Source organism: Liolophura sinensis, chromosome 10 (assembly GCF_032854445.1).
Source record: "Liolophura sinensis isolate JHLJ2023 chromosome 10, CUHK_Ljap_v2, whole genome shotgun sequence".
Classification (NCBI taxonomy): domain Eukaryota; kingdom Metazoa; phylum Mollusca; class Polyplacophora; order Chitonida; family Chitonidae; genus Liolophura; species Liolophura sinensis.
Window position 1 is genome coordinate 36,057,274 of NC_088304.1, and position 26,870 is coordinate 36,084,143.

The window sequence follows — 26,870 nt, forward strand, 5'->3', positions numbered from 1 at the left end:
ATACATATATCTGCGTGGAGCAATATATGTGTGTGCGTTTGTGTCCGACTGTCTTAACAGACGAGCCGTTATGTAACAGTAGTTGTCATTTTGTAACGGGATTTCTCATCAAGATCACGCAATAATGTGACGTAAACTACCGTGACGCAGATGACAGACAACTGTGTTACTGGCTCGTACTATGGAGATCAACTTATTTTGTTACTGAGCAGACAAAATGTTGGAATCAGCATTTAATAATTTAATGCCTTTGGGCCTTCGAATCGGTATCAAAAATATAGAGTTGATGTCAGCTGTTGAGAGCCATGTGGTCTGTCACGTGCCTTTTCTGAACTATAATAAGGCAGATCCGCCATCCGTGGCGGAGATGACCGAAAATTTATGACACCATATTTTAAAAACAAAAGGCAGATAATATTCAAAAGTATAAATATAATTCGTGTTTTCTCGGTGTAGAAATAAAGTTTTTATCATAATTCAGTGCTACAAGCGGATATTTTGTAATGAAATGAACATAATCAATATTATATCACTGCGCAAATTTTTCGAAGTATATATGCTGGGACATACTACTTTGACATACACGAGCGACTTTCGAGGCATAAAAAATATTATTACTGTTCTATTCCAACCTGTAAGTATATATTTGGCCTTATAACTGCATTAGCTTATAAATCAAGGTAAAAAAAAGTCCAGAAGCAACAAGATCAAAATAAATGTGATATCAAAACTGAAGGGCACGCATGCGCGATATTACCGAATACTGACCCATATGAGCTGCGTTGTGCAGGCCGCAAGTGGCACAGTTCCTACATATATCCATGTGTGCATGTTGACTGATATCTGACCAAACCCACTGCGACACTGAGCGTAGTTCGTCACGACTCCGCAAGTATGCTGATAAAATCTGCACATAGCAGAAGATAAGATAAGGCTTAGAATAAAGGTTACGTTTATGACAAATCCGTTTTCATATTTTGAGAAGCGACAGATTGCCAGGCAGTCACCAGGATGTTACTTGTGTTTGGAGCGCTGCTGCTGGTTTTCCTGGCTGGTAGGTCTATAGATTTCTGATGTCGTATGTACAGATATGCATTGTTCACTTGGATAATGACAGTGGCATGCAGGAAAACATGAATGTTTAGAGCAAGCATTCATGTTTGACGACTCATGCACACTTCTCCTTCCCCTGCTGTAGCCTGTTTGACACACCTCGTGATTTTTTCATATAAAAAGTAACAAGAGCTGGACTCACTCCTCCTACCTACAGTTGGTGAGCAAAGTTGTGTGTTAAAATCTATACAAAATCCTTCATTATACAATATAATGTAGAAAAAGAAAAATACGTGTTCAGATGATTTCTTCTGATGTCATTTTTGCGACTTAAAAGGTTGGGGCGGCCAATTTCAAGGGCTGGTAGCTAAATAAGCCAATTGCAAGGTCAACTTACATGTGTTGGTATTAAGTTCGGTCATTATTTTAGTACCATGCTGAACAGATGGCCACCGACCTTAACCCATCATATGTATATCTCTATACTTGAAACAAGGTGCTTTTCTCAAGGTACCATATGGCAATGTCACCACCTATGTGCCCACAAGTATCCAGTAAAATTCATATACACACTGACGTCTATCTGCGGGTTTGGATATCTTGATCATATTTATCCAGATAAACACAATAAACATTTTACTGATTTCATGCTAACTGATTACAACAGATTTCACAAAAAAGTTTCGTTAAGTTTCATGCAGCCACAATTGATGTGTATTGTTAAAATTCTCCTCAATAATGGAAAATGCAGTTTGAAGTCATATTGAGATCTTTCTTATGTAACTAAATCTATTAAGTACAAGGTACTGTATTTAAGTAAATTCTTTAAAATCTATATATTGCGAGGTTTCTGATGGCCACGGTATAAAGGCGATTATTTATCACACTTAGCACGTGTTTGCTTTCTTTCCATGCAGGGGCCGATGCGCGCTGCAAGACGGACTTTGAATGTCTGCCGCTGACGCTGTGTATACGAGGCAGTGCTCCGGCCTGTGACGAGGGAAGATGTATTTGTATGAAGGCAGAAGCTAAGAAGTCTCTGACTCATGGTAAGTGGCTACACATTGTATACTTCCCTAAAAAAATAATTTCCGGACTAATTATGCTTATTTACGTTTTTGTTTGTCTCACTCATCCTATGATCCGCTGTCACAAAACGTCTTAGTCGTAAATAAACTCTGAATCCCTTTATCTCCAAAATCATGTCATGACCCAAGCATGGGTGTTGTTGAATATGACATTTCAGCGGGGAAACTACCCCATCCAGTCAGATATCTGCCAACATTTATCTTTTAAACACGCCACCTTCGGTGAAGGCATATGTGAAGGTCAAAGCTGAGCCACTTATAGCCAAAGTGTCAAACTGGAGCCTCTATTATCTAGGCGTCATCAGGAACAGCAAAACAAAGTATTTCCTCAGTACCAGAAAAAGTGTTATTATTAAAGCCTTACCCGAAAGTATTATATAAAACGTGCTTTTATTAGTAGTTACATTTTATGGTTTGTTTTCATTTTTTGTATCTAAAGTTTTCTTTTTTTTTCAATGAGCGCTTTGAAGATCATGGTCTGGTAAATACATTGAGGAATAGAAGACAGTCGAGCATTAATTAAATATAAGTATAATGAATAATATCTCATGCTTACTACAGAGGTTGGTGCTGCAGGGAAGAGTAATACTCATCAGTTTACCACCTACAAATTTATAGACATCACATATTTCCCCAGCGTTTGCATTTTTTCCCCTTTTATAAATATCTTGACGCCCATATATCTTGACGTCCGATTAATAAAACGCCATCGTTTTTTGAAACTGTAAATCTCTTTTTAAACATGGATAATCCCGTCCTTTACTGACAATGCTTGGGGTATTTCAGAGACTAAACGGCAAAGAACTTGTCACAGAGATTTCGAGTGTCAGTCACAGAACACCTGTTTCGTTGGTGACTCCCTGTGTCAGGGTGGACAGTGTGTGTGTGTCGGCCTTGGCAAGAGGGACGTCTCCAAAGGTTCGGTGGTAATGCTATATAGCACAGTTTTGAACTGAAAAACAACTGACCGGAACGATGCGTATTTCTTTTGTGTGTTTGTTTTTTGGAAAAATCGAATGATTGACCAAATGTTGTGTAACGCTATATTTAAGAATTGTCATACTTGCATGATGGCAGTCAGCTGTATGGGTGGAAAGTGGGATTGTTCGAAAATAAAGTTCTATCGGCCTTAGGCCAGTTACTAGCGAAATTCTCCACATGTAAGTAACTTACGTAAACAGATTTGAAGGCCATATTGGTGAAGACAAGCGGTCTAAAACGAACGTTAGACATGGGTGAGAGCGGGGAAATCTACAAGTTCCCTGTTCAAATGCTGGGTTCGTCTCTTGTCTCGTAGAGATTGAAAGGATCCAAAGGCCTTTTATCTACCAGAATAGGGCCACACCCATTTTAAATCATATGTCTAGTGCAAATGTCTGCAGCGCTATACGTCATGCACACGTTGTGTTATGTTCCAGAGGGAACGGCTGAATGTGAGATGAACATGCAGTGCTTGGTCAGAATGATGTGTATGTTTGGTGGAGCGTACTGTGATAGGGGGACATGTCAGTGTCCATCATCCCCAAGACGTAAGTGCTGAGGTATATACTGCAGTAACAAAAATGCAAAAGCAAGGGTTTCTCTCCGGTTTTGCGTGGAAAGGTCTACCAACAACTTGCAGATGGTCGTGGGATTCCTTAAGGCTCTGCCCACCATAAAGCTGACTGCCGTTGTATAAGTGGAATATTTTTGAGTACAGCGAAAACACCGAACCAATAAATACATAACAAAATCATAACATGAAGTAATATAACAATAAGTACTTGACGTTGTTTTGTGTTGGCTGACATGAAGTTCACGTACCCTCCACCAATATGACAAATATCACACTTGAAAAGGTTAGCTCTTAAGCCCGTATGCACCAACAGAGATTAAGTTTTGTGTTAAGTCATGCCATTGATATTTAACTTAAGGATGACTTTGTCGTTTATATGACTGATCGTGTGGTATGGTATAGCGCATTTTTCACGTCGCTGCATTCCGTGTATAGCATCATAATATCTGTGTATAGTACATTGGCTTGTACAGGAAAACGCAACAAAAATTTCTCTAAAAAAATTGTTACTAGATTTGACTGAACATTATAAATCTGTGAATGAAGACAAACGACATGACCGTGAAGCATTGGTGCAGAGAGAGCGCCTGGACACTGATAACCGAGGCGTTGCCAAATGGGACGTATCCCAATTAAAAACCAAGTGGAAAAATGCAAAAGCAAATGCAAAGAAAGAAATTAGTACCAAAAAAAGAAAAACACCAAACAGGAGGAGGTACATTGTGTAGTGGAGAGGCACATTTCCATACAGAACTAATTTCTGCTAACGCCGCGTGATAACCCATTTGATGATTACGTTAGTGATGACGGAAATGGGTCATCTACGCTTAAAACTGAAACCCGAAACCATGGACTGAATTCTGACCAGTAGGAAAGTGGCTCAATAAAAGACCATAAGCTATCTCCTTTCTTCAATCAATTTAACTCCAGCTCATGTTCTTTGACCTGACATACACATTACAGAAAACAACTTTATACATGCATGGCTTTTTTCGCGCTCTGCCACACTTTGATAATCTTTCAAAAGGTACAGCGGAAATACTGACCATATTTAAATATAAATGAAGAATATGATTTTGTTGTCGAGTGATAAACAGATATCTGTACAGCACCTAACAGTCAAAACTGTTATGATAATTCATAATCCATATTTCATGCACAATAATATAATATAATATAATATAATATAATATTATATTATATATATATATATATATATTATCCTGAGATTCTTCCGGTACTAATTGAACAAAAAACCATGATTCACCTTCGACGTCAACAGCAACATCCCCAAGAGCCAAGAAGAGAAAACTTTCCAGCCGAAACGCCGAATGAAAAAATGAAGTTGTTCAACATTAAATTAAAATATACCACATAAAAACAAAACCTAAAATGGAAATATTGCGTACACAGATAAAGGCCGTGTCTTCTAGACCTGTGAGACAAATTGGGATATCGTTTATGGATGTCGACGTCCGAAAACAGACCAAAGGGGTTTGAACGATCTCGAAACATACGCTCAAGTGGTTCTGTAGCATCTAGTTCGTCGAAAGTGTAGACAAAATCCATCCTTCCTAATCAGAAACAAAACGCCAAGTGCTTATCTCAAAGTTAAGCCTACCCCAGGGGAAGTTTAAATATTCACACTTTCTACGCTCTAACTTAAACTAGAAGTTGGTGCATCACGGATTACTCTTTTTATCTCAGCTTAAGACAAACTTAAATTGACTGGTACAGGTCTTACAGCTTGCCAAAGTTACAAACGCGGCGATGTGTTCAGCGGTTTTATGGATATGTTATCAATCGTTTTAAAAGCATAATATCACTAGTTGTGGTAAATTTCATCTAACAAAGCTGACTGGTGGAGAAAACGAATGGCGTCTCTGGGAAACTCTAGTGTTTTTATTCACGTCATGCATGAGTTAATTTTTTGTTGATTCTCTCAGATAACACAAAGGAAATCTGTCAATATTAGGCACGTTAAAGTGTAAGAAATGTGAGATCTTTGAAACCTTGAATGGTTTAGAATTATTACTCCGAGATAATCAGATAAGATTAGTAAGGTACAACTGTCTTCTGTTTTTTCATAGCTGCCCGTGCGATGTGCAATAGCGACTTCCAGTGTGGCTTGATGGAGTGTTTTGTCGGTTCAGCTCATTGTACGAGTGGGGTGTGCCGATGTTTAGCCGGTAAACGAGAACTGGAGAAGGGTACGTAGATGGCGGAATCCTGGTAATAAGTCTTCCTTCTCGTTTTCAAGCACTGCACCTGGCTTGAAATCACATAAAGAAGAGAGGAGGTAACAAATAAATACATGTTCTTACATGTTATCATACATGTTATTATAAATATATTACCGTGGAAATAGGTTTTTTCCGGTCAAACACATATCCGTTCGAACGTTCAAAAGGCTCTATCAATGATGTTTGACTGCTGTATTATGACATTCTTAATTTAGTTAGGAAATGAAGGTTGGGGCATTTAAATTAGTCTATGAATACGTACTGCTCAGATTTTTAAAGTCTGTGCAAACTTAAACACGTGTCACGACTGAAAACTATAACAACATCTTGTTCAGTAAAAATGCTGTCCAAATTGTCTGTAATTTTACAGTAGATTTCATTGTGAGATATTGCACAACTTTTTGTGTACATTTAAAACACCTGCTTGTACAAGTAACGATAACATACTCCGGCTCTAAAATCACGAAAACAGTGCAGAATTACAGCTTAGTAAGACAACTACCGATAACCTGCAAATTCCCACTGCAGAAACAAAATTGTCAGTAGTTTATATTTGGTTCTAAAAGTGCTCGATCGTTTGTAAAATTGTACTATAATCTGTCTAATATATTTTTGGTAATCACGAGGTCTTGCACTATTTGCAGTCCCAAGAGCCATGTGCACTAGCGACTTCCAGTGTGATTTGATGGAGTGCTTTGTTGGTTCGGCTCATTGTACGAAGGGGGTGTGCCGATGTTTAGCTGGTAAACGAGAACTGGAGAAGGGTACGGAAATAGCTAAGTACATATTTCTCAGGTTAAGGTTATGAATTAATTAATTAATTTCATTTTAATTTATTTATTTGATTGATTTTTTTACGCCGTACTCAAGAATATATCAGTTATGCACAAAACTAGGGGGAAACCCAGGGCCATCCACAGGTTACTGGTAGATCTTACCACGTACGACCGGAGACCCCAGGTGTTATAATTTACACTCGTGATAAGGCTGTTTGTCAGAAGCCTGACAGAGGTCGATGGTTTACTATTAAGGGCAGTCCCTCACCCATATTCCTGACCTTTGTCGTGATACACCTAGAATAATTCCATAGTATGTCGTTAAACATGCACCAGTGCAATTAATAAATTTACTGAACTTGTCAATATTACATTTGCTATCAAATAGGGGATGCTGTATGTGAAAAATATTTTAGCAAGGCATGCGTATTGGCAAGACTGTAATCCTAGAAGCGTCTGCGCAATATTAAAGGAGAGTATTCTCGAAATTCGAGCTTGCTAACCCTGTGTAATGGGAACGAATGTAAATATTGTAACCCTTGTGACAAGACTGTACTCTGCCTACTTGAAAATAATTATTCACAATTCTGTTGTTATTGAAATCAGTGGTATTGTTATTAATCATAAAATGTAGGCAGAACGAGATACGAGAGATGCATACTTACGTGTGTAACAGCTGCGTCCCTATTTAGAGTGAGTGAGTGAGTGAGTGAGTGAGCGAGTGCTTGGGGTTTTACGTCGTGCTCAACAATTTTTCAGTCATGTGACGACGAAGGAATCCTTAGGGTGTATGTAATATGCCTCCTTGTAGCAGGACGGATTTTCACCGCTCTTTTATCTAGTGTTGCTTCACTGAGACGACTCACCGAAGGTAAGTAAGCCGCACCGCCCGAGCCATATTACTGATACGGGTCAACCAGTCGTTGCACTATCCCCTTCATGTTGAACGCCAAGATCTTAGGTGTGACTCGACCCAGGATTGATCCGGGTCTACCGCTCCCGAAGCGGACGCTCTACCAACTGTGCTATCCGGGCCGGTCATCCCTATTTAGATGTCTGACCTGTCACACGCAGGCAAACTCTGACCAACTCATCCATGCATATGTACATGTATATCAGTTGGTAACAGGTTTGTAACCTATTGGCTCTGAACTGAGTGGTACCACAAGGAAGGATCCCCGCACTGTACCAATAAATTACTCATACGCAGGTTGCTGGCAGACCTTCCCACTTACGGTCGGAGGTGGAAGTCATACTGAGCTGGACTTGAATTCACAGCGACTGCATTAGTGGGAGGCTCCTGGGTATTTACGCCTCGCTGGCTTGACCACGGCCCCCCCCCCTCCCGCCAAAGAAATAAATAAGGAAATCAAAACAAAATTGTAACCAAGCTATTACCAGCTGGTATCAAATTAATTACCACCTGGAACGGGTTGGTAACATCCAATATTGAACTGTTCTGTCAGCACTTGGTATATCAGCCACACTGCACTTGAGTGTAACTCAGTACTATGAAGCTGTAACCAGCCATGAAAAGGCCAGTGTGATATCAATCTTTCAAACGTTTCATGTGCATAGCGAGCCTACACTCATTTCTCTATGCAAAAGTGCATTCTTATGCATACAAACGAAAGTAAAACGTACTTGTATGAAGGATAATTCTGATTTCAGCACCACGGGCTATGTGTCATGCTGACTGGCAGTGCTCAAGCCTGATGCTGTGTTTTGTCGGCACCGCGTCTTGCGCTGATGGCGTCTGTCGATGCCCCTGACAGGATGACATAAATGGGTCAGTTATACAGGCAATGCGCCAAGCAGTATATATGTGTGACTTTACTGTGATTGTATGTTAAATGTGATGACAACACAGCATTTTTGAGTAATTCTAAACCAAGGTCGTCTAATAAATTGCAATTAACATCATTGCATACTTTTTTTTACCTGATTCTGCTGAAGTCATGGTGATAGGGAGCGTGTAAATTGCTGCTTTATTAATGCATTTACCTGAACAGTTAGAATAAAACACTGGCTGAGGTAAATTGACAAGAGGCCCGATTTCACCAGTTACTTGTGATCATTGGCCACTTATCACACTGTTGTCGCTGCTCTGGTCTTACTCTCTATGCTGTACGTCTATCACACTGTCGTCGCTGCTCTGGTCTTACTGTCACTGTGGCGACTTTGCTCCTGTGCGAGATTCCTTTTATCACGTGAGCTCTCTTTCAGAACTTTTCAATTCCGTAGAAAGTGATAATATTTTTGATTTTCTCTCTACCATTGGTATGGCAGGAAAGCTGTGATTTTAAACTGCCGTCTGTGTTTGTTATGTGACTTCTGATGTCCTTTTTTGACTCAATAGTAAATGAATTATCCGTAGGAGATCGACTACTTGACGTTTTATTGTCGCGATAAAACTGAAATATTGTTGAAAGCGACTTTAAAACTTTCACTCACTCACTCCTGGTCTTACTCCATATGCTGTACGTCTATCACACTGTTGTCGTTGCTCCGGTGTTAATTCCTATGCTGTACGTCTATCACACTGTCGTCGCTGCTCTGGTCTTACTCTATATGCTGTACGTCTATCACTCTGTTGCCGCTGCTCTGGTCTTACTCTATATGCTGAATGTCTATTATACTGTTGTCTCTGCTCTGGTCTTACTCCATATGCTGTACGTCTATCACACTGTTGTCGCTGGCCTGGTCTTACTCTCTGTGCTGAACGTCTATTACACTGTCGTGGTTGTTCTGGTCTTGCTCTGTATGCTGTACGTCCGTCACACTGTTGTCGCTTCTCTGGTCTCAATCCCTATGTTGTACGTCTATTACACCGTTGTCGCTGCTCTGGTCTTAATCTCTATGTTGTACGTCTATTACACCGTTGCCGCTGCTCTGGTCTTACTCTATATGCTGAATGTCTATTATACTGTTGTCTCTGCTCTGGTCTTACTCCATATGCTGTACGTCTACCACACTGTTGTCGCTGGCCTGGTCTTACTCTCTGTGCTGAACGTCTATTACACTGTCGTGGTTGTTCTGGCCTTGCTCTGTATGCTGTACGTCCGTCACACTGTTGTCGCTTCTCTGGTCTTAATCTCTATGTTGTACGTCTATTACACTGTTGTCGCAAGTTAAAAGGAAACACAACACTCAGTCAAATATGCCCATATATCCACATGTATATTACATGCATCGAGTATCGGCATACCCTTATAGTTTTGAGAGGTTGTATAACAGAGAATTTGCCGAGCAGAAAAAATGCTGTTTACATTTAGGTATGTTTCCACCGCTGTTCCGAAATAGTCGTTACAGTAATTGTTGCTTTTGGCTTTTGACTTCCTACCTTGGCTCTCTGCATTAGTGACTGACCAGGTGCTCTATGGCCCAATATCAACATGCGGTGACTGGGTGGGACGTTGTATGGCCAGAGTCTTCAATTCACTTACAAATTAACGTGTGATCTCATAGCACTGCCCCGTAATATTCCAACCCTGGACTAGATAATCCGTGTAGCCTGAGATAACTACAGTCGCATTCCTGATAGGGGTTGGCCGATGAAATGAAGCCAGTGAAACAGGACCTTTCACTATTTTTGCCTGTTGTAGATCCGCCATCATTTCCTGAAGAAAACACACACACACATACACACGCACGCCCGTTTTATGAGTTTGCTAAAGGGAGAAACCATTTTGGTATAGGTGAAGTTAATTTGTGTACGAGATTAGATCTCACAAAAAATTCAGGGAAACAGTTGGTGAGATCAACGACAGCACGCATGCAGTAATATGTGTATCTACCAAACCCTATGCATTTGGTAAAATTGTGGACTCAAAGCAATGTCATATACCCAGGGTCGTAAAAAAGAAAACAAGAAATGACCATTTTCATTGACAATCACAGTGGCGCCCCAATCAGAATGTCCTATTCTGCCCTATTTATATATTGATGTACTTTGCCTGTTCTTCATTCTTATCTAGGTTGAGCGAAATTTTGAACTTTGACAAATCGACGTATGATGTATTGGGATTGTTACGGACGTGCTCGGGATGCTTTTTCCTAACTCCCCACTCCGTTGGTCTTGGTGCCCTGGCTTCCATGTATTGTGCACAATGACCAATAAATAATTTAGCTCAAACTATGAACAGTTTATTTGGAATTAGAAAGCTTAGATGCGTCTGTTTTCTCAGGGATGCATTCAAATCTGCTGTTTTGTTTGCGTTCTAGATATATTTCATATTTGAGAAAAATCAGTCTGACTTTAAGCCAGCTCCTGGTTATTTATTTTTATTTTATTTTATTTTTATTCAGCACTGAACAAGCTTGTTTACTGTGCTGAGTTTACCAGTCATCAATTACTTACGTTTGTAAGATTCCATTGTTCAACAAGAGTTCAGATAAACACAACATTTGTTTGAAATGTATCAAAAGAAAACGACCAGCATTGTGGTAAATTTAACCCCTGAGGAGAATCTTCATGGGTGTTGATGACAGGTGTGTGGTTACCATGACAACTGTGCAAGTGGACAAATGTGTCCACCACAAATGAAAACTTTATGCGGAAAACTGTCGGAGTTATAACCCTCACACGAAATCATATCTACTTATACAGTGTATATAAGGACAATGGCCATCTGGTTGACAACCGATGACAACCGCGAAAATGGACAAATATGTGTCACGACATATCGTTATTTGTGTATCTATGTATGCACCAAAGATTAAAACTCTGTGTTGAAACTGTTGGAGCGCGGACACGAAGTTTAGTCTCTTTGTATTTGGGTCACTAGTTCGAATCCGACTTTGGCTTGTTCGGCTGGGCTTTAGAGACAGAAAATCTGTCATGTACTTCCTGCTAAATGGAGGTTGGGTTTACTCTGACCACCATCATGTACGTGAACGTTTCGTGTTAACACTAATCAAATAAATAAATTAACACTTAGTCTGGCATAATTTTAACTCATTTTTATACACCCACGCCAACGGGGGGGGGGCGTATTATGTATGGCGATTTTGTCCATCCAGCGAATCAGCGAGGACGCTCAAAGTCAGTTGAACTTATTCTCATCCTATAGTTCATTTTATCTCAGTCCGTCGCGTATATTCAGCGGTGTGTAAAATCTGTTACACTACCTAAAATTGCCTATAGATAGTTAAACTCCATAAGCCTGATTTCAACACCAATAGTTCATTGCCTCCGGTCATGTCATAATTATTCAAAAGCCAGTGGTATGCTGGATATTGGGCCAGTATAAAAAATTCCCTCACGGCTGACCCTATTTTTTCTGACAGGATTGTGTTGAGCCCAACAAAGAAAGTTTCAAGTATGACTGTATAGGTACACTCGGTTTGTGAGAATCACTCAGGTGCATATATTATGGCAAAACACATTAACACTCACACACAGAGTGGGACATACACAGAGACACACTCTAATGATACAAGAGTTCAGTCAACGTGATCACTCAGGGTGAAAATTTCTAGATAAGTTATCACCTGAAATTAGTTAGATTCATTAAAACAAGTTAATTCTATTTGTAAATGTGTTTCCTGGTAGTCTTTTTTATTTGACTTTTAAAATAAATTTAGATGGCACAGTTTCAAGCATGTAGCACCTGCCATAAGATCTGTAGCACCTTCACGCTGATGGTTTTGATTCGATAGGGCTCATACCGTACTATATATACACTGAAAAAAATATACACGCAACACTTTTGGTCTTGTAATATTGTGATTTTTGTCAATATAGTACCGAGGAATGGCCAAGAGCAAAACCCTACGTCAGTGTACACTCCAGTTTCCAAAACCAAAGTTTTGTCGATTACAAGCCTATTCACTATTTGTGTACTAAAAGCCACCCTTACGGTACAAGTTCTGTTAAAAGGCACGATGCTAGAGCCGCCACAAAACCGACGAGAGCGTGCCGTCGGCATGATCCTTAGAGCTGTCGCCAGAGCCCTTAACGTTAATGTGTTAAGGATTGGTCGTCTCAGAAGACGCCATAAACAATTCGGCACGACAGCTAATCGCCCGCATGCCCCCCGACCGCGTTTTAAGCACTTTCGACTAAGATCGCCATACTCGCCTCCGCCTCCGCGACCGTTTCAGCACAGCCATATTAATCCCAATAGCTCTAACGGTTCAGAACCTCAAAGAACCTTACCTCGGCGCAACTGGGCTAAAATTCATGTTCTTTGCCCTTTGGCACGATGGCGGCGTGATATGTTTTCAGATGAATTCCGTTTTCAGCTACACAGAGCCGATGATAGGCGGTGGGTTTGGCGGTGGGTTGGTGGGCGCTATGCCGACACTGCCGTCGTGCGTAGGGTGCAATACGGTGGTGGTGGCTTACTTGTCTGGGTGGGGATAAGTCATGGTCATTGCACTCAATTCATTTCATCGACGGTAACTTGAATGCAGTAAGATAAAGTGTTGAAATCCTGCGCCCAATAGTCGTCCCGTTTGTCCTGCGCCATAGGGTAACATTTCAGCACGGCAATGCCCGCCCCCGTATTACTGATATATACAGAGCATTCCTACAGGCCGAAAACGTCGAAGTGCTGGACTGGCCAGCATATTCAAATGATCTGTTCCAAGCTGAAGACCCGTAGGATGTCTTCGACCGGCGTGTTTCTTGGCGACGTCCAGTTCCGGGTAACATTGCCGAATTGCGTTTGGCCCTCACACAGGAGTGGGATGACATTCCGCAAGTCACAACTGGCCATCTCATCATGTCTATGCGTTGACGATGTGTAGCAGTGCAGCAGGCAAACGGCGGACGTACTCGGTACTGAAGTATGGAGGATACCTGCCTCAGCGATACCATCGGTTGTCCCTTTACATCAGTTATGGAAATGTATTGCTAAGAGTCGATTTTATGCCCCCTCCCCCCCCCCCCCCATCCGAAAAACGGTATCGAAAGGAATTTGATAAGGCAGTTCATTTTATCAAACTTTTGGGTGTTGCGTTAATATTTTTGCTCAGTTTATATCTCTGAGCTTGTATTGATGAACCAATAGCTCTCTCTCGGCTAATCCGCAAGCCTAAAATTCGGGGGCAATTGTCCTTAAATTGTTGTGCTCAAGAAACAGACAAATAAGGCTTAGAAGCAACAATTTTACTGCACCACTCGTTGGCTTCGACTTATTAAATACCATTCATATTAATTTTGCTGAGAAGAAAAATGCATATGTTGTCAAATTACTTATCATAGAGATCACAATTAACCAGCCACTCCACATCTTCTCTCGTAGCCGTTAGCCCCTAATGATAAACAAATATAAATCTGTGAATAAAAAAATAGTTAATAGTTAGACACAAAAATTTCACCTGAGGCATGCCTTCGGTTGGGAGTTATTTTGATAAAACGACTTGTCCATTGAGACTTACCGACAGAATGAATGACAGCTCTTTAAGTGTTCAACTGATTCCTATGCCATTAACAGACATTACAGTTTAAGCATTTATAAATGTGATGTACATGTGAATACAAGAATCACACGCCACATTTCCGTAATATTTTGTAATTGTATGTACTGAGCGAAGCCCCCTGTCAGTTCCCAACCGAAAGTGCTTTGGTATCCATGAGCGCTGTGAAGACAAATGTTCACATCAAATATTATTTTCAAACTGTGCCTGTTTTCAACTTTACGCAAAACACCGTGTAATATTCAAGGTCAGATTGAATTTATGTAAGTTATTTATGCACAAATTTCAAGCGTTTTACTTTTTTAGTATCGCTGGACTACTTTGTGGAAGCGGCGGTGACTAAACAAAGGAAATGTTCACCTAATTTTGACAGATGGATGAAAAAGGTTGTATTCTGTCCTTTTTCAAAATGATCACGTCAGAAATAGTGTGAGTCTTACCTACCGGATAGTTATTGTCAGAACTATATGCACACTTTGATAATGGCACTAACACTATCGTAGATAGAGTTGTATTGTGAACTGTATGGGTACGTCGTTGTTGTTCCCAGAAGAAAATATTGATCTTGCAAAGTAATTTTCTCTGACATATTTTTTTTAAATAGAGTATAGTTGTGGCTGTGTTTAACGAAGTTATCAGTATAAATGTATGTCATATACATATGCGTAAAAATGAAGGGTTAATGCTTTTCTACAAAATATCGACCTGTTTTACATGGATTTGTCAGTTCACAAGAGCCTAGGAATAGCCTTGCATGAAGATATTGAGTTCAACATACAGCGTGATGATTTGGCCACATTGTGGCATATCCCAACTGTTCTATTAATGACCAATGCGGTCGCTGTGAGTTCACGTCCAGCTCATGCTGGCTTCCTCTCCGGCAGTAAGTGGGAAGGTCTGCCAGCAACCTGCGGATGGTCGTGGGTTTCCCTTGAGCTGTGCCCGGTTTCCACCCACCATAATGCTGGCCGCCGTCGTATAAGTGAAATATTCTTGAGTACGGCGTAAAAAACCAATCAAATAAATAAAATAAATAAATACTGTTAATGTTTTGAACTATTTTTGATTGTCATGGTAATGAGTGATGAAGTGGTTTTCTTTTATCTGCGTCCTTTGATGTGTTCATATGCAAAGTTGCAATAAAAAAACCAATCAAATAAATAAAATAAATAAATACTGTTAATGTTTTGAACTATTTATGATTGTCATGGTAATGAGTGATGAAGTGGTTTTCTTTTATCTGCGTCCTTTGATGTGTTCATATGCAAAGTTGCAATACCATAGTTGATAAAGTACAGAAATGGATGGGATCAGTTTAGACTTATTCATTTCCAAACGGCATTCAGGGAAAAGCACATGTCCAGTTAGGTAGCTACATTGGTTAATCAGTAATGAATGCTAAGATCAAGACAACATTCCGCGCTCGTTGCAGTTTTGGGTAAGTTGATGAAAGACCATTCCATAGGCCTCTATCTTGGAGCATTGCAAGACATGAGTATCAACATTTATCATGAAAGAAGTTCTTAAGGAAAACTTCAATTACAATAAGACATCAGAAACTCATTACTCTACACAGTTTGTTGGAGTTGATAGAGGTCTAAGATTTACTGTGCATGAACCACGCGAGAAAGCCTTCAGGATGATTGACCTGCACCAGTTGACCACAGTGATGCATCAGATCATCTCCCATGCAATGTCCTATCTTCCTGCGAACAGGTTGGTGAATACAGATTGGTAAATACAGACAAGGTGTTCTTCAGGATTGGCAAGGAAGGTCCAGTCAGAGGCCACGTTACATATCTGATTGTACAGTGCCAAGGTTATTGGAAGAAGATGACTTTTGAGACAAGTCCGAAAATGAGGAGCAGTTCTGGCCTGAGAACATTCGAGGTCAACATGCGCGCAGTGTGGGGAACGATGGCAACTGGTCGTGGTGCAGCCTATCTCAAGGAGAATATGGCATCACTAAATGCCCCAAGCCTGTTATAGCCTGCATTCATTGCTATTGAACAGAGAGTGGCAAGTGGTGGACACCAGCTATGTCGTACGTCATACTTGGAGCAGGTGCCGAAGAGGGAAGGTTGGCCATTGAAAAGGGAGAGTTCAACGATTGTGTACCAGCTATAATTGTCGTTGGTGATGGGGGATGGTCCAAGCGCTCATACCGTTACACCTACAATGCACTGAGTGATTGTTGGAGTCAGAACAGGTAAACTTCTCCACATTGGAGTCCGGAAAAAATGCTGCTACATTTGTGTAGTTTCCCATACTCAGAACAGAGATGCTCTTTCTCATATATGTTTTAGGAACTGGCATGGCAGCTCATAGAATCATCATGTTCTATGTATGTCATTTCAAATATGGGCGGCAGCTTACAGTCATGGAAGACAGCCCACAATCATAGGAGGCAGCTGACAATCATGGGAGGCAGCTGACAATCAGGGGAGGCAGATGTGATTGTCGAAGGTTTCTGTTCAGCTGAGGATACCCACGGAATTCGCTACATAAGTGTCATGTGGTGACTCTTCTGTTTGCCGCCTCTCTTCTGTTCAACCTCCGCTATATTCTTGCTCAACCCGGACCACATCAAGTCAACAGATAAGACCAATAAATAACACAGGAACTGAAAAACCTCAACATAATTACTCGAAAAACAATAATAATGCAAAAAATAAGTTCGAAAATAAACCTCAAAATATAAATAAATCTAATAAACCTAGTGGCCCCGCAATGCGTCCCTTTAAGCCCCCTGTGGATATAATATTATTCACAGCCCTGCTGCTCTGCATAGAGTGCTTCAGGGTGTGGTCTTAGTGTTTCGCTGGCTTGGAACAATCACACTGTGTTCGGTGTGTATTCCTTCGAACACTTCTTTGTCAGCTTCTCAGTTGCATAACTTAAAACAACAAATGCCTAAATCTTTTATAATAATATTGGATATCGATTCCCATGACCACCTATAGGGCAGTGACAGTATAAACGATAAGGACAAACAATTGGAACACTTTTAATTTTCTGATGGACTGTGTTATTTCAATGCTGGTTCTAATACCTATTTACATCCGGGTAATGGCGCTTATTCTGCTATAGATCTCACTATCACTGATCCATCATTTCTCCCTGATTTGTCTTGGAAGGTGCATGGTGATCTCTGTGGTCGTGACCATTTTCCTATCATCCTCAAACATCTCACTTCTGATTCTTCAGATAGATGGAATTTCCATAAAGCACATTGCATGGCATTTGAGATGTTCGGTTAGGCTGACATCACTCCAGAAGCTCTCAATGCTGTAGATGATCTCAATGTTTAAAGAGCTTATTAGTTGTGGTTATAACCATACATAAAACCTCGACAAATTCGAAATCCAAAAGTAAACCCTGGTATGATCCGGACTGTCGAAGAGCCCGTAGAAAAGGACTGTGAAAAGGCTGAGAGTTTTAATATATGTCCTACTGATAATAATTTAAACCAGGTTCCTATTTTAACAACTAAGGCTCGTCGATTACTTCAGCCAAGAGACGAGCTTGTTGGCAGAATTTTGTTTCAGATATTACATCAAAACACCAATGCTTAAGGTCTGGAACATGGTTCAGAACCTTATGGGCAAAAATAATAAAGCAAAAGTCAAACATTTAAAAGATGGAGATAAAATATTAACTTCTCCATCTGATACAGCTAGTAAACGAGTTGAAACTGTTACTAAGAAATCTTCTTCCAAGAACAATACTTCAGAATTCCAACATACTGAAAATAAGAAGGAGAAAATTAAATTGCCCTTTCCTTCTAAAAACTTGGAAGATTATAATCGCCCAATTAATATTGACAAAATAAAAACTGCATTATAAAGGCACATGATACTGCGTGTGGTCCTGTTAACGTATATTATAAGCATCCGAGCCACTTGAAACTCCCTTGGACTTGCTTGATGATATTTAGATAACTGGTGATTTCCCACCGTCATGAATTGTTTTTTTGATTGGTGTTTTACGCCGTACTCAAGAATATTTCACTTATACAACGGCGGCCTGCATTATGGTTGGAGGAAACCGAGCAAAGCCCGGGTGAAACCCACGACCATCCGCAGGTTGCTGGAAGACCTTCCCACGTACCTCGGTCCTCGAACCGGGATCAAAATGATCCGTCCAATTACTGTTCCATAGCTCTTACCAGCTGTGTATGTAAGACATGGAACGGATGATTAATTCTAGGCTTGTTTGGCTTTTAGAAACAAACAATTTAATATTTCGTCGTGGTAGATCTCCTTATGAATCTCCTTATTCCTTTTGAAACCTTTATTCGTGAAGATTTTATTAATAATAGACATGTGGTGTCGACATTTTTTGATCTTGCAAAAGCCAACGACACTACCTGGAAAAATCTCTCGGATATGGGCCTTACAGGCCGACTACCCGTAATTGGAAATTTTTATCTGAGCGTCAGTTTAAGGTACGGGTGGGGCTCACTCTTTCGAACTTTAATGAGCACAAATGGGTGTACTTCAGGGCAGTATGCTGTCACCAGCTTTATTTAGCATCAAAATCAGTAGCTTAGCAAAAACCTTTACATTGGGCACAGGAGGTTCTTTATATGTTAGTGATTTCCTTATAGGCTACAGGGCTGAAAATAGGAATAACACCAAACGTCAGTTGCAGCTTTGTCTCAATAAGATCGAGAAATGGGCAACTGAAAACAGTTTTAGATTTTCCAGCATCTGAAACCGGTATGCATTTTTTCAATAAACGGAAACTTTATCTTTACTGTGAGCTTAAATTTTGTGGTGAACAGGATAAAATTGTTGGAGAAACAAAATTTTAGGTATAATAGCTGATCATAAATTATGTTTTATACGTCATATTAAAATGTTTAAAGCTAAATGTACAAAGGATCTCGATATAAGTCGTGTATAGCCCTGATTGGGGTGCTGACCAGTCTGTATTATGAAAATTTATATCTTTTTTTGGTGAGGTCTAAACTGGACTATGGGTACGGGTTGGATACAGGACAATTTTGTGGAAGCTAACATTAAGCTAGAGGAAATAACTACGGTGTCTTTTCCGGAGCTCTATCTTCCTTGTCTACTTTCACAGTCTAAACTAAATTTTTGTATCTTCGTAAGCATAAGAAATCACATACAAATCCCCTTACAATTTGGCAAAGTTTTGCTGAAATTAAGGCTAATTATCCGGATCATAAATTTATGTATACTGATCGGTCAAAGGATGGGGGCATGGTTGCAGCTGCCGCTGTCTCGGAACCGCCCTAAGTTAAAAAATATCCAAAAGTACCGTATACGTATTCTCGTTCTAATATTCTTAAATATATTCGCCGCCTTTGGTACGGTGAGTGGGACATTTAGGTTCATACTAAACTGTGTCCTGCTCACTGTTTACCCAGTCCCTTGTTATAATTCACTTATACGACGGCGGCCAGCATCATGGTGGTAGAAAACCGGGCAGAGCCCTGCGGAAACCCACGACCATCCGTAGGTTGCTGTCAGACCTTTTACCTAGAATTTACCTATTATATAAATATGGAGGTTTTCGAGTTCCAACTGTTTTGCTCTTTTCACCTAGTTTTAAACATGTGCTACCATTCTGTTTCATTTTGGATGTTTTCGTTACCATATCGAAAGCCATTCACCGCCTCATTTTTAACTTGCTCTCGACACTATATGGCTGCAATATTACCGATGTGGGGCTAAGCACTAATCATTCATTCATTTAGTTTAGCTTCACATGTCTATTAAGACCACACAATTCAGAACGACAATAGGTAAGTATTGGCTTAATGTTTACATCGAATCGTTTGAAAAATTATATTTTAGGGGGCATATCGCACATATACCACATGGTAGGCATACGTAAAATTTGTGTGAGGGCGTTTACCCTGTGATGCCAGATGCATGTAGGATATAGGATCATTACCAATAGACCATTCCGTTTCTAAAAACAAGAACTTTTATTTTGACGGGTTTATATGTAAATCCCACGTAACACAGCAATTTTCTAGTTGTCTTTGTATTCCATTGGGAGTATATGATAATAAAAGGATAATGAAGGATATGCCGAATTTATCTTTTGAAACACTTTAAAGAAACACGAAACTGGACGATGTTCGAAAACACATATACCGCCAGGTACAGAAAAAGCTGCATAATCGATTAAGTGTTCGCAAAACTTACTTTCCGGCAGATTGCGCAATGTTTCTAACACGCCAATAATTTGAAAGAATTTAGAAGTGGTGTGTGTGTTGGGAGGGGGGCGGGTGGGGAGAGACTCCGGTAGTGACTGTTGAACTGGTGGGACGTGTTTCTTGAGGGAGCGCTTTTCATTGTGTTGTTGTTGTTGTTCGCTGGAATTTAACAGGCGCGCCTGGATGCCGGCGCATTTTGTGCTGTGGTTCTCTCAAGTGGCCAGGGTAATATGACAAAACGACTGTTCAAAAGAGACTTTTCCATGTGTGTGAATGTGGGAAGCACCTCATAAGTATCTGCAACAGATGAGATTAATGCTGTTGAATCAACATGTGGATTGAACAAAATTCTCGCGTGTGTCCCCAAAGGAAGTGACTTGTATGAAATTACTGTGTCACACCGTGAAGCAAGTGAGGAAGTACTGGTAGGAGGAATACAGATCAAAGACAAGCAATTTTCGTGCACGCAAGTGTCTTCAAGGACCCTAGTCGTGTCCTTGCGTTTGTCAAGCTATGTGGAAGACAAAGAAATTTATGACAAGTTGTGGGAGTACGGAGTGAAGCCCGTATCAGAAATACGGAGATGTGTTCACCCAGGTACTCAGGTTGCAGCCGGGGCGAGGTACGTGCACGAAAAAATGCCCCCAGAAATCAAATCTCTGCCTTATGAAATGCGTTTTACTTGTGGATTGGGAACGGCGTATCATCGAGTTGTAGACGATAACCAGAAAAAAGTATGCTGAATATGTTTGTCTAATGAACATCCATATATGGGCTGCCCGTACTTTACATGCTACTATTGTTTAAAACAAGGTCACGTGGCACGAGCCCGCAAAGAGGTGGACTGTGATGAATGCGGTTACGGCGGGAATAAGTGTTTCTGCGAACCTTGTGATATGTGCAGTTTCATGAGATGTAGATGCAACGACAACAGTGGAGATGCATTGTATGACACTTGCGGGTTATTTGTCTGCGACTGTGGGGAGAGGTATCTCAGCTTGGGTGCCACTCTCATACAACAGAAGTAGTGATCCGTGAAAAGGAAAACAAAAATCCAGAAAACAGCGAAAAAGGAGAGGGTGGACGTACAGCAAAGGGTTTGTCACCAGTGACTTGGAAATACTCGTGCCTGAACAAGCCGAGGCTCCTGTACCCCACGCTGAAACACAAGGAAAATGTGGGGAAGAACTAGGAAGGGAAGAGAACGAAAGAAGAGAAGAGGGGGACAGCGACGACAGTGAGGCGATGGACAGACAATTTTCTGGCTTCTCCACGGTTGGAAACAAAAGAAAACAAAAACTCAAGCCTCATCTAAATTTGGCCAAGGCAAAACTCACAGTGGCATACACGAAGAAAAGTGTTGATAAGGACTCTCTATAACCCGTATTGTATTATTCAAACTACCCAGCAGTCAAGCTCAAGACCAATTTCTGAATTGTTATTTTTCTCTAGAAATGGTCTTCTTGGGATCACCTAACTGCAATGGATTGCGCAATGTACAGAAGCTAAAAATGTAAGTACCTTATTCTCTCCTTCAGCGTCAGACATAATATGTCTCCAGGAAACATTTTGGGACGATAGCTTTATTGATCAATTCAAACATCTAATTCCGGATAAATTTTACAATAGCTATGTTGTTGTTATTGTGATATTGTGTTACTGAATGGAAAAGCGATGCATCAGGCAGATTTATTTGCGTATGTGTGGAAGTAAATGCTGTGAAATATGATATCATGAACTGTTATGGCCCTAATAATGTAGCGGACAGATGTGATTTTTTCCAATCTCTTTCAAACTACAGTCGAGAGGGTCACCGTATTTTGGTTGGGGACTTGAACGTGGTGTTTTTAACTCGCGATAAGGCAACTAAGGTCCTAGAACATGAAAAATCACATTTGGTGTTTTCTGATTTTGTCAGTGAACTTGATGTCAGAGATATGTGGCGGTATTGCCACCACGATAAGATATGTTTTTCTTGGAGGCGATCTGCTTACGGTGTATTACAACAAAGCCACATTGATCATGTGTTTGTGAGTAAGGCTTTAACGGCTTAAGTGCAATCAGTATACTATAGGAGAACTTCGTTTAGTTAACACAGCACCGTTTTCCTTAGACTTGATCTTTGTACTGTTGAGCGAGGTCCTGGGTTGTTCATTTTAGCAACCTCTTACTGCAAGACATTGACTTCATTAATCGTGTACGGAAACTCATCGTTAGGGAGAAACAACGAATTGTATACAAACCTCTTACTGCAAGACATTGACTTCATTAATCGTGTACGGAAACTCATCGTTAGGGAGAAACAAAACGAATTGTATACTAAAGAAAATATTGTCTGGTGGGATAATATTAAGTACCATATTAAAAGGTTAGCACTATTATTTGGCAAGAAGAGAAAGGATGAAAGGTGTAATCAGATGTTCAGCATTCAATGCGAGTTGGATAATGGATACAGGAGGCTGCGAATACTAGTTTACCCAAATACGACCGAACAGCAATTGGTCTGTTAGAATCGGAACTCAAGAGAATAGAATTGGATATATGTAAAGGCGATATTGTACAGTCTAAGGTCCAATGGGCTGTCGAGGGTGACAGAAATACCTCTTTTTTTCTCAGTTTAGAGAAACGCAATCAGGAAAACAAAATCATCAGTACATTAAAGACTGCTACCGACGATACAGATAACATTCTAAATGAGATATATAATTATTATGAGCACCTGTATACTAGGGATGAAGTTGATTTGAATGATATTAAAAACATTTTGGCCAATGTTACAGCACGATTAGATGATGGTAACCGAACTTTCTGTGACACGGAGTTGATAAAGGATGAACTGTGGATTGCAGTGAAAGGTATGTCGAAAACAAAAATCCTTGGCAATGACGGGCTCACGGCTGAAATTTGTTATTTCGTCTGGCCTGAGTTATGTAACATTTTGTTTGATGTTTATACTCAGGCCTTTTAGTCGAACCAACTAAAGTGTGCTCTGGAAAGTCTCATATCGTCATTCCAAAGGTGTTGTGTACTTGGTCGGGATATAACGGACACCGTAGCGAGTATTAGAGATGGTATCGATTGTGTAGCGGAAGACAGTCTCGAAATGTATGTACTAAAGCTTGTTCAAAAGAAAGCCTTTGACAGGGCTTCGCACACCTTTTTGCTGGATAAGTTTGACTTTGGCACGGTGTTTACTAAATGGATTAGTATGCTTTATAATGACGTTAGAAGCGCTGTAAAAGTCAAAGGTTTTGTCACACCGTTTTTAGTGGACAAATTGGTCCCCTGTCTCAAGGCCGTCCTATCTCCGCCATGTTATATGTGTTAACTGTTGAACCACTGGGGTCTCTGATAAGAAATTGTAGTTTTATAAAAGGCATTGATATTCCATTTCCGTCGTGTACGTCATGCAGACAATACTACCTTGACGCGAAGGGACAAAGAATCTGTCATCAAGACATTGTCGATTATTGATGTATATTGTAAAGCGTCCATCGCTAAAGTAAACATGAGTAAAAATGAATTGCTGTATGTGGGAAATAATGAACATGAAAGCCATGTTTCAGGTATACGAGTGAAACGAGACTGTATAAAAGTACTTGGTGTGTGTCTAGGCCTAGACGCAAAGTTGTGTAGTAAGCTCAACTGGCGAAAGGGGACTAGTGATACCCATCGCCTGCTAAACAGCTGGCGACAGCGTCGTTTGGCTCTACATGGTACAGTAACAGTTATCAACTCATTGGTTGTGTCACGAGTGTGGTATAAGTTATCAATTATTTCAATGCCCGAAGTATACATAAAAAGGATTAAAAGCATGCGTGTAGATTTTTGCGGAATTGGGGTGACCATTTAGTAGCGTATGGCATTGTTGTTAAAAGTGTGGAAGAAATTTTTTCGAGGTTTACCATTGAAACATTGTAATCTCAATATAAAAATTGAGTTACTGATTATATCAAATGTTCATCGTGCTTTTCACAATCTTCCTCATTACTATAAGGGAGTTTTTGCCAGTTGGTACAATTATCTAATTGTGGAGACAAAGTCCAAGAAATTGTGCCAACCTTTGTTTCTAATCCTAGAATAACTGTAAACGGGAGGTCGCTCAGCTCAGACACATTTACTAGCATTGGTATTGTTCTGGTGAAAAGCTATGATTTCTCTTATCAAGTCATGCATCCCAACTGAGTGGGAAAATACCAGTGTTAGGCGGACAGAATTAATGTCTGAAGGTATTGTTGTAAAGTATGGAGATATTGAAAAACCTGTTTGCTTAATGCAAACACAAGAGTTCTACATGTGTCTCTGTAAAGGTGTGGGGAAGTCTTGTGACTAGGAGGAACTGTGGGAAAAAGCCCTACATGAATAGAATCCTGGAACTGGTAACCTTTACACCGAAGAATCCCGAGTGCCGAGAATTAGATTTTAAAATTTTTCACAGCGCCATTTTTGCAAAACAAAAACTGTTTAAAATTGAAACTGTTAATTTAACCTTGTGTAGTATATGTTGTTACGACCCAAAATGTCTGTATTATAAAGAGATGGCTTGTTCGAAATACACGACAGTTTAACCGCACAAAAAAGTAACCAAAACCAGCAGATTTTATTTTTCAACAATTTAGTAGGTTTAACAAGAACAGGTAACAAGGCTTATACAAATACTAAAGTACTTAAGTTTAAAAAGGATAGCAATATCTGTACAAAGTACTTACATGTACAACGGTGTCAGGTCCAAACGGACGCATATATTCCACAATGCTGAAAACCATAAAGGCACAACTGCACAGAGGCAATATTCACAAAAGGGAAAATCCACAGTATAACTGAGTGTATGACGAAATATACACAAAATTCCACAGACAGGGTCCGTGTACTAATAAGCACTGTGTACACAAGAGCACAAATTAAATATACAAGCTCAGACTGAACAAGTGCTCGGTGGAGCTATGATATAACAAAGTCAGAGGCTATAAAGACACCAAAATTCAGCACAAAAGGCCTACTAAAGTAACGCACAGCGAAAGCGTCCAAAACTCTCAATAATTCTCCTTTCTCCTCTTTTGACCTGCTTTCATAGGTCTTATATAAACTGATGGAATTTTCTAGAATAAGAAAATTCCTGAACACTTGTTGTAAACAAGCAGGTCCCGAACTGAGCGTATTCTGGAACATTCTAAGGTAGAGGCAGACAGCAGGCCCTGAACTCAGCATATGTAAACAGTGGCAAGCTGACGGCAGTTGTTCACATAACACACCCACCCTTCAAGAAAAAAAAGTTTTCCCAATTTTTTTTCTACTTACAATATATGTTAAACAATAATATATACAGTTTATACACGAGAAAAGCAATCTGCAGTAAGATTATCCTTTCCTTTAACATGTTTGATTTTAAGATTGTATTCTTGCAACAATAAACTCCACTGTAACAATCTCTGATTCTTTCCCTTAACTTTCTGTAGAACCACAAGTGGGTTGTGATCAGTATTTACAATCACAGGTTGTCTCGAAGCTGTTACATAAACTTTAAAGTGTTGTAGAGCTAAAATAACAGATAAACATTCTTTTTCAACAGTTGAATAACTTCTCTGAAACTTGTTAAGTTTACGGGAAAAGAAACAAACTGGATGATCAACACCAAGATTGTCTTCCTGTAGCAAAACAGCACCTACAGCAACATCGTGAAAAATTACATCAGTTCTTGATGGTACATCTGGAAGCAAATGTGAAAACTCATAAACAAGTTCAGACAGTTGCTGTTGCTGAATGGGTTCCAGATGTTGCAGTTTAGAATCAAGTTGTTTTAAGACATGTGAATTCTGAAGCTTTAAAGAATTGAGCTCAGAGTCAACCAACTGTTCGCCAATATCATCTGTATTACAGCAACTATGGTCAATGTCAGCAGCAACAACATTAACAAAATTTGCAGCAGTGGTGTCAGTGTCATTTCTGTTTACATAGGGTTTCAACATGTTAATGTGACATAACTGACTTGATTTGCGTCGATCAGGTGTTTTAACAACATGGTTAAGCTCACTCAGCTTTTTGTCAACAACATATGGACCAAAATATCTGACATCAAAGCATTTACCAGGTACAGGTAACAATACTAAAACTTTCTGACCAGGTTGAAATGACCGAACAACAGATTTCTCATCATATCTACGTTTCATATTCTTTTGAGTACATTCAAGATTGGCTTTAGCCAATTCACATGCTCCGGCAAGCTTAGCACGAAAATCAGATACATAATCCAAAAGATTTACATTACTTGTATCTTCATTGAGAAACTGTTCGTTGTAAATTAACAATGGTCCTCTAATAGTATGCCCAAATACTGAATTCAATGGACTGAAACCCAATGATTCTTGTACTGACTCTCGAACAGCAAACATAAGAAATGGAATACCTTCATCCCAGTCTCTCTCTGTGTCATAACAATAAGTCTTAATCATGTTCTTTAATGTTTGGTGAAATCTTCCAACTGCACTTTGACTTTCTGGGTTGTAGGCAAAAGACTTGTATTGTTTAATGCCTAACTGG

The 26,870-nt window shown here is 39.9% G+C and overlaps 1 protein-coding gene across 2 annotated transcripts; it reads left to right on the forward strand.

The window, feature by feature from the left end:
• Positions 1 to 941: 941 nt before the first annotated feature.
• Positions 942 to 10,877, forward strand: LOC135477239 (tenascin-X-like). 2 transcript variants are annotated; one of them, XM_064757411.1, is made up of 7 exons: positions 942 to 1,054; positions 1,971 to 2,102; positions 2,928 to 3,059; positions 3,560 to 3,670; positions 5,787 to 5,906; positions 8,387 to 8,517; positions 10,693 to 10,877. In XM_064757411.1, the coding sequence occupies exons 1-6, from the start codon at positions 1,012 to 1,014 to the stop codon at positions 8,485 to 8,487; spliced, it is 639 nt and encodes a 212-aa protein (XP_064613481.1). In that variant the 5' UTR covers positions 942 to 1,011; the 3' UTR covers positions 8,488 to 8,517; positions 10,693 to 10,877. The 2 variants fall into 2 exon arrangements, with proteins under 2 accessions (XP_064613481.1, XP_064613482.1); XM_064757412.1 differs by lacking the exon at positions 3,560 to 3,670 and having other exon boundaries at positions 10,693 to 10,875.
• Positions 10,878 to 26,870: the final 15,993 nt, after the last annotated feature.

Excerpts from the sequence above, each read along its gene's own strand:
- LOC135477239 (XM_064757411.1), top strand. The coding sequence starts at position 1,012 with ATGTTACTTGTGTTTGGAGCGCTGCTGCTGGTTTTCCTGGCTG. Across the intron at positions 1,055-1,970 it reads GCTGCTGGTTTTCCTGGCTG|GGGCCGATGCGCGCTGCAAG; the intron begins GTAGGTCTATAG and ends CTTTCCATGCAG. Across the intron at positions 3,671-5,786 it reads GTGTCCATCATCCCCAAGAC|CTGCCCGTGCGATGTGCAAT; the intron begins GTAAGTGCTGAG and ends GTTTTTTCATAG.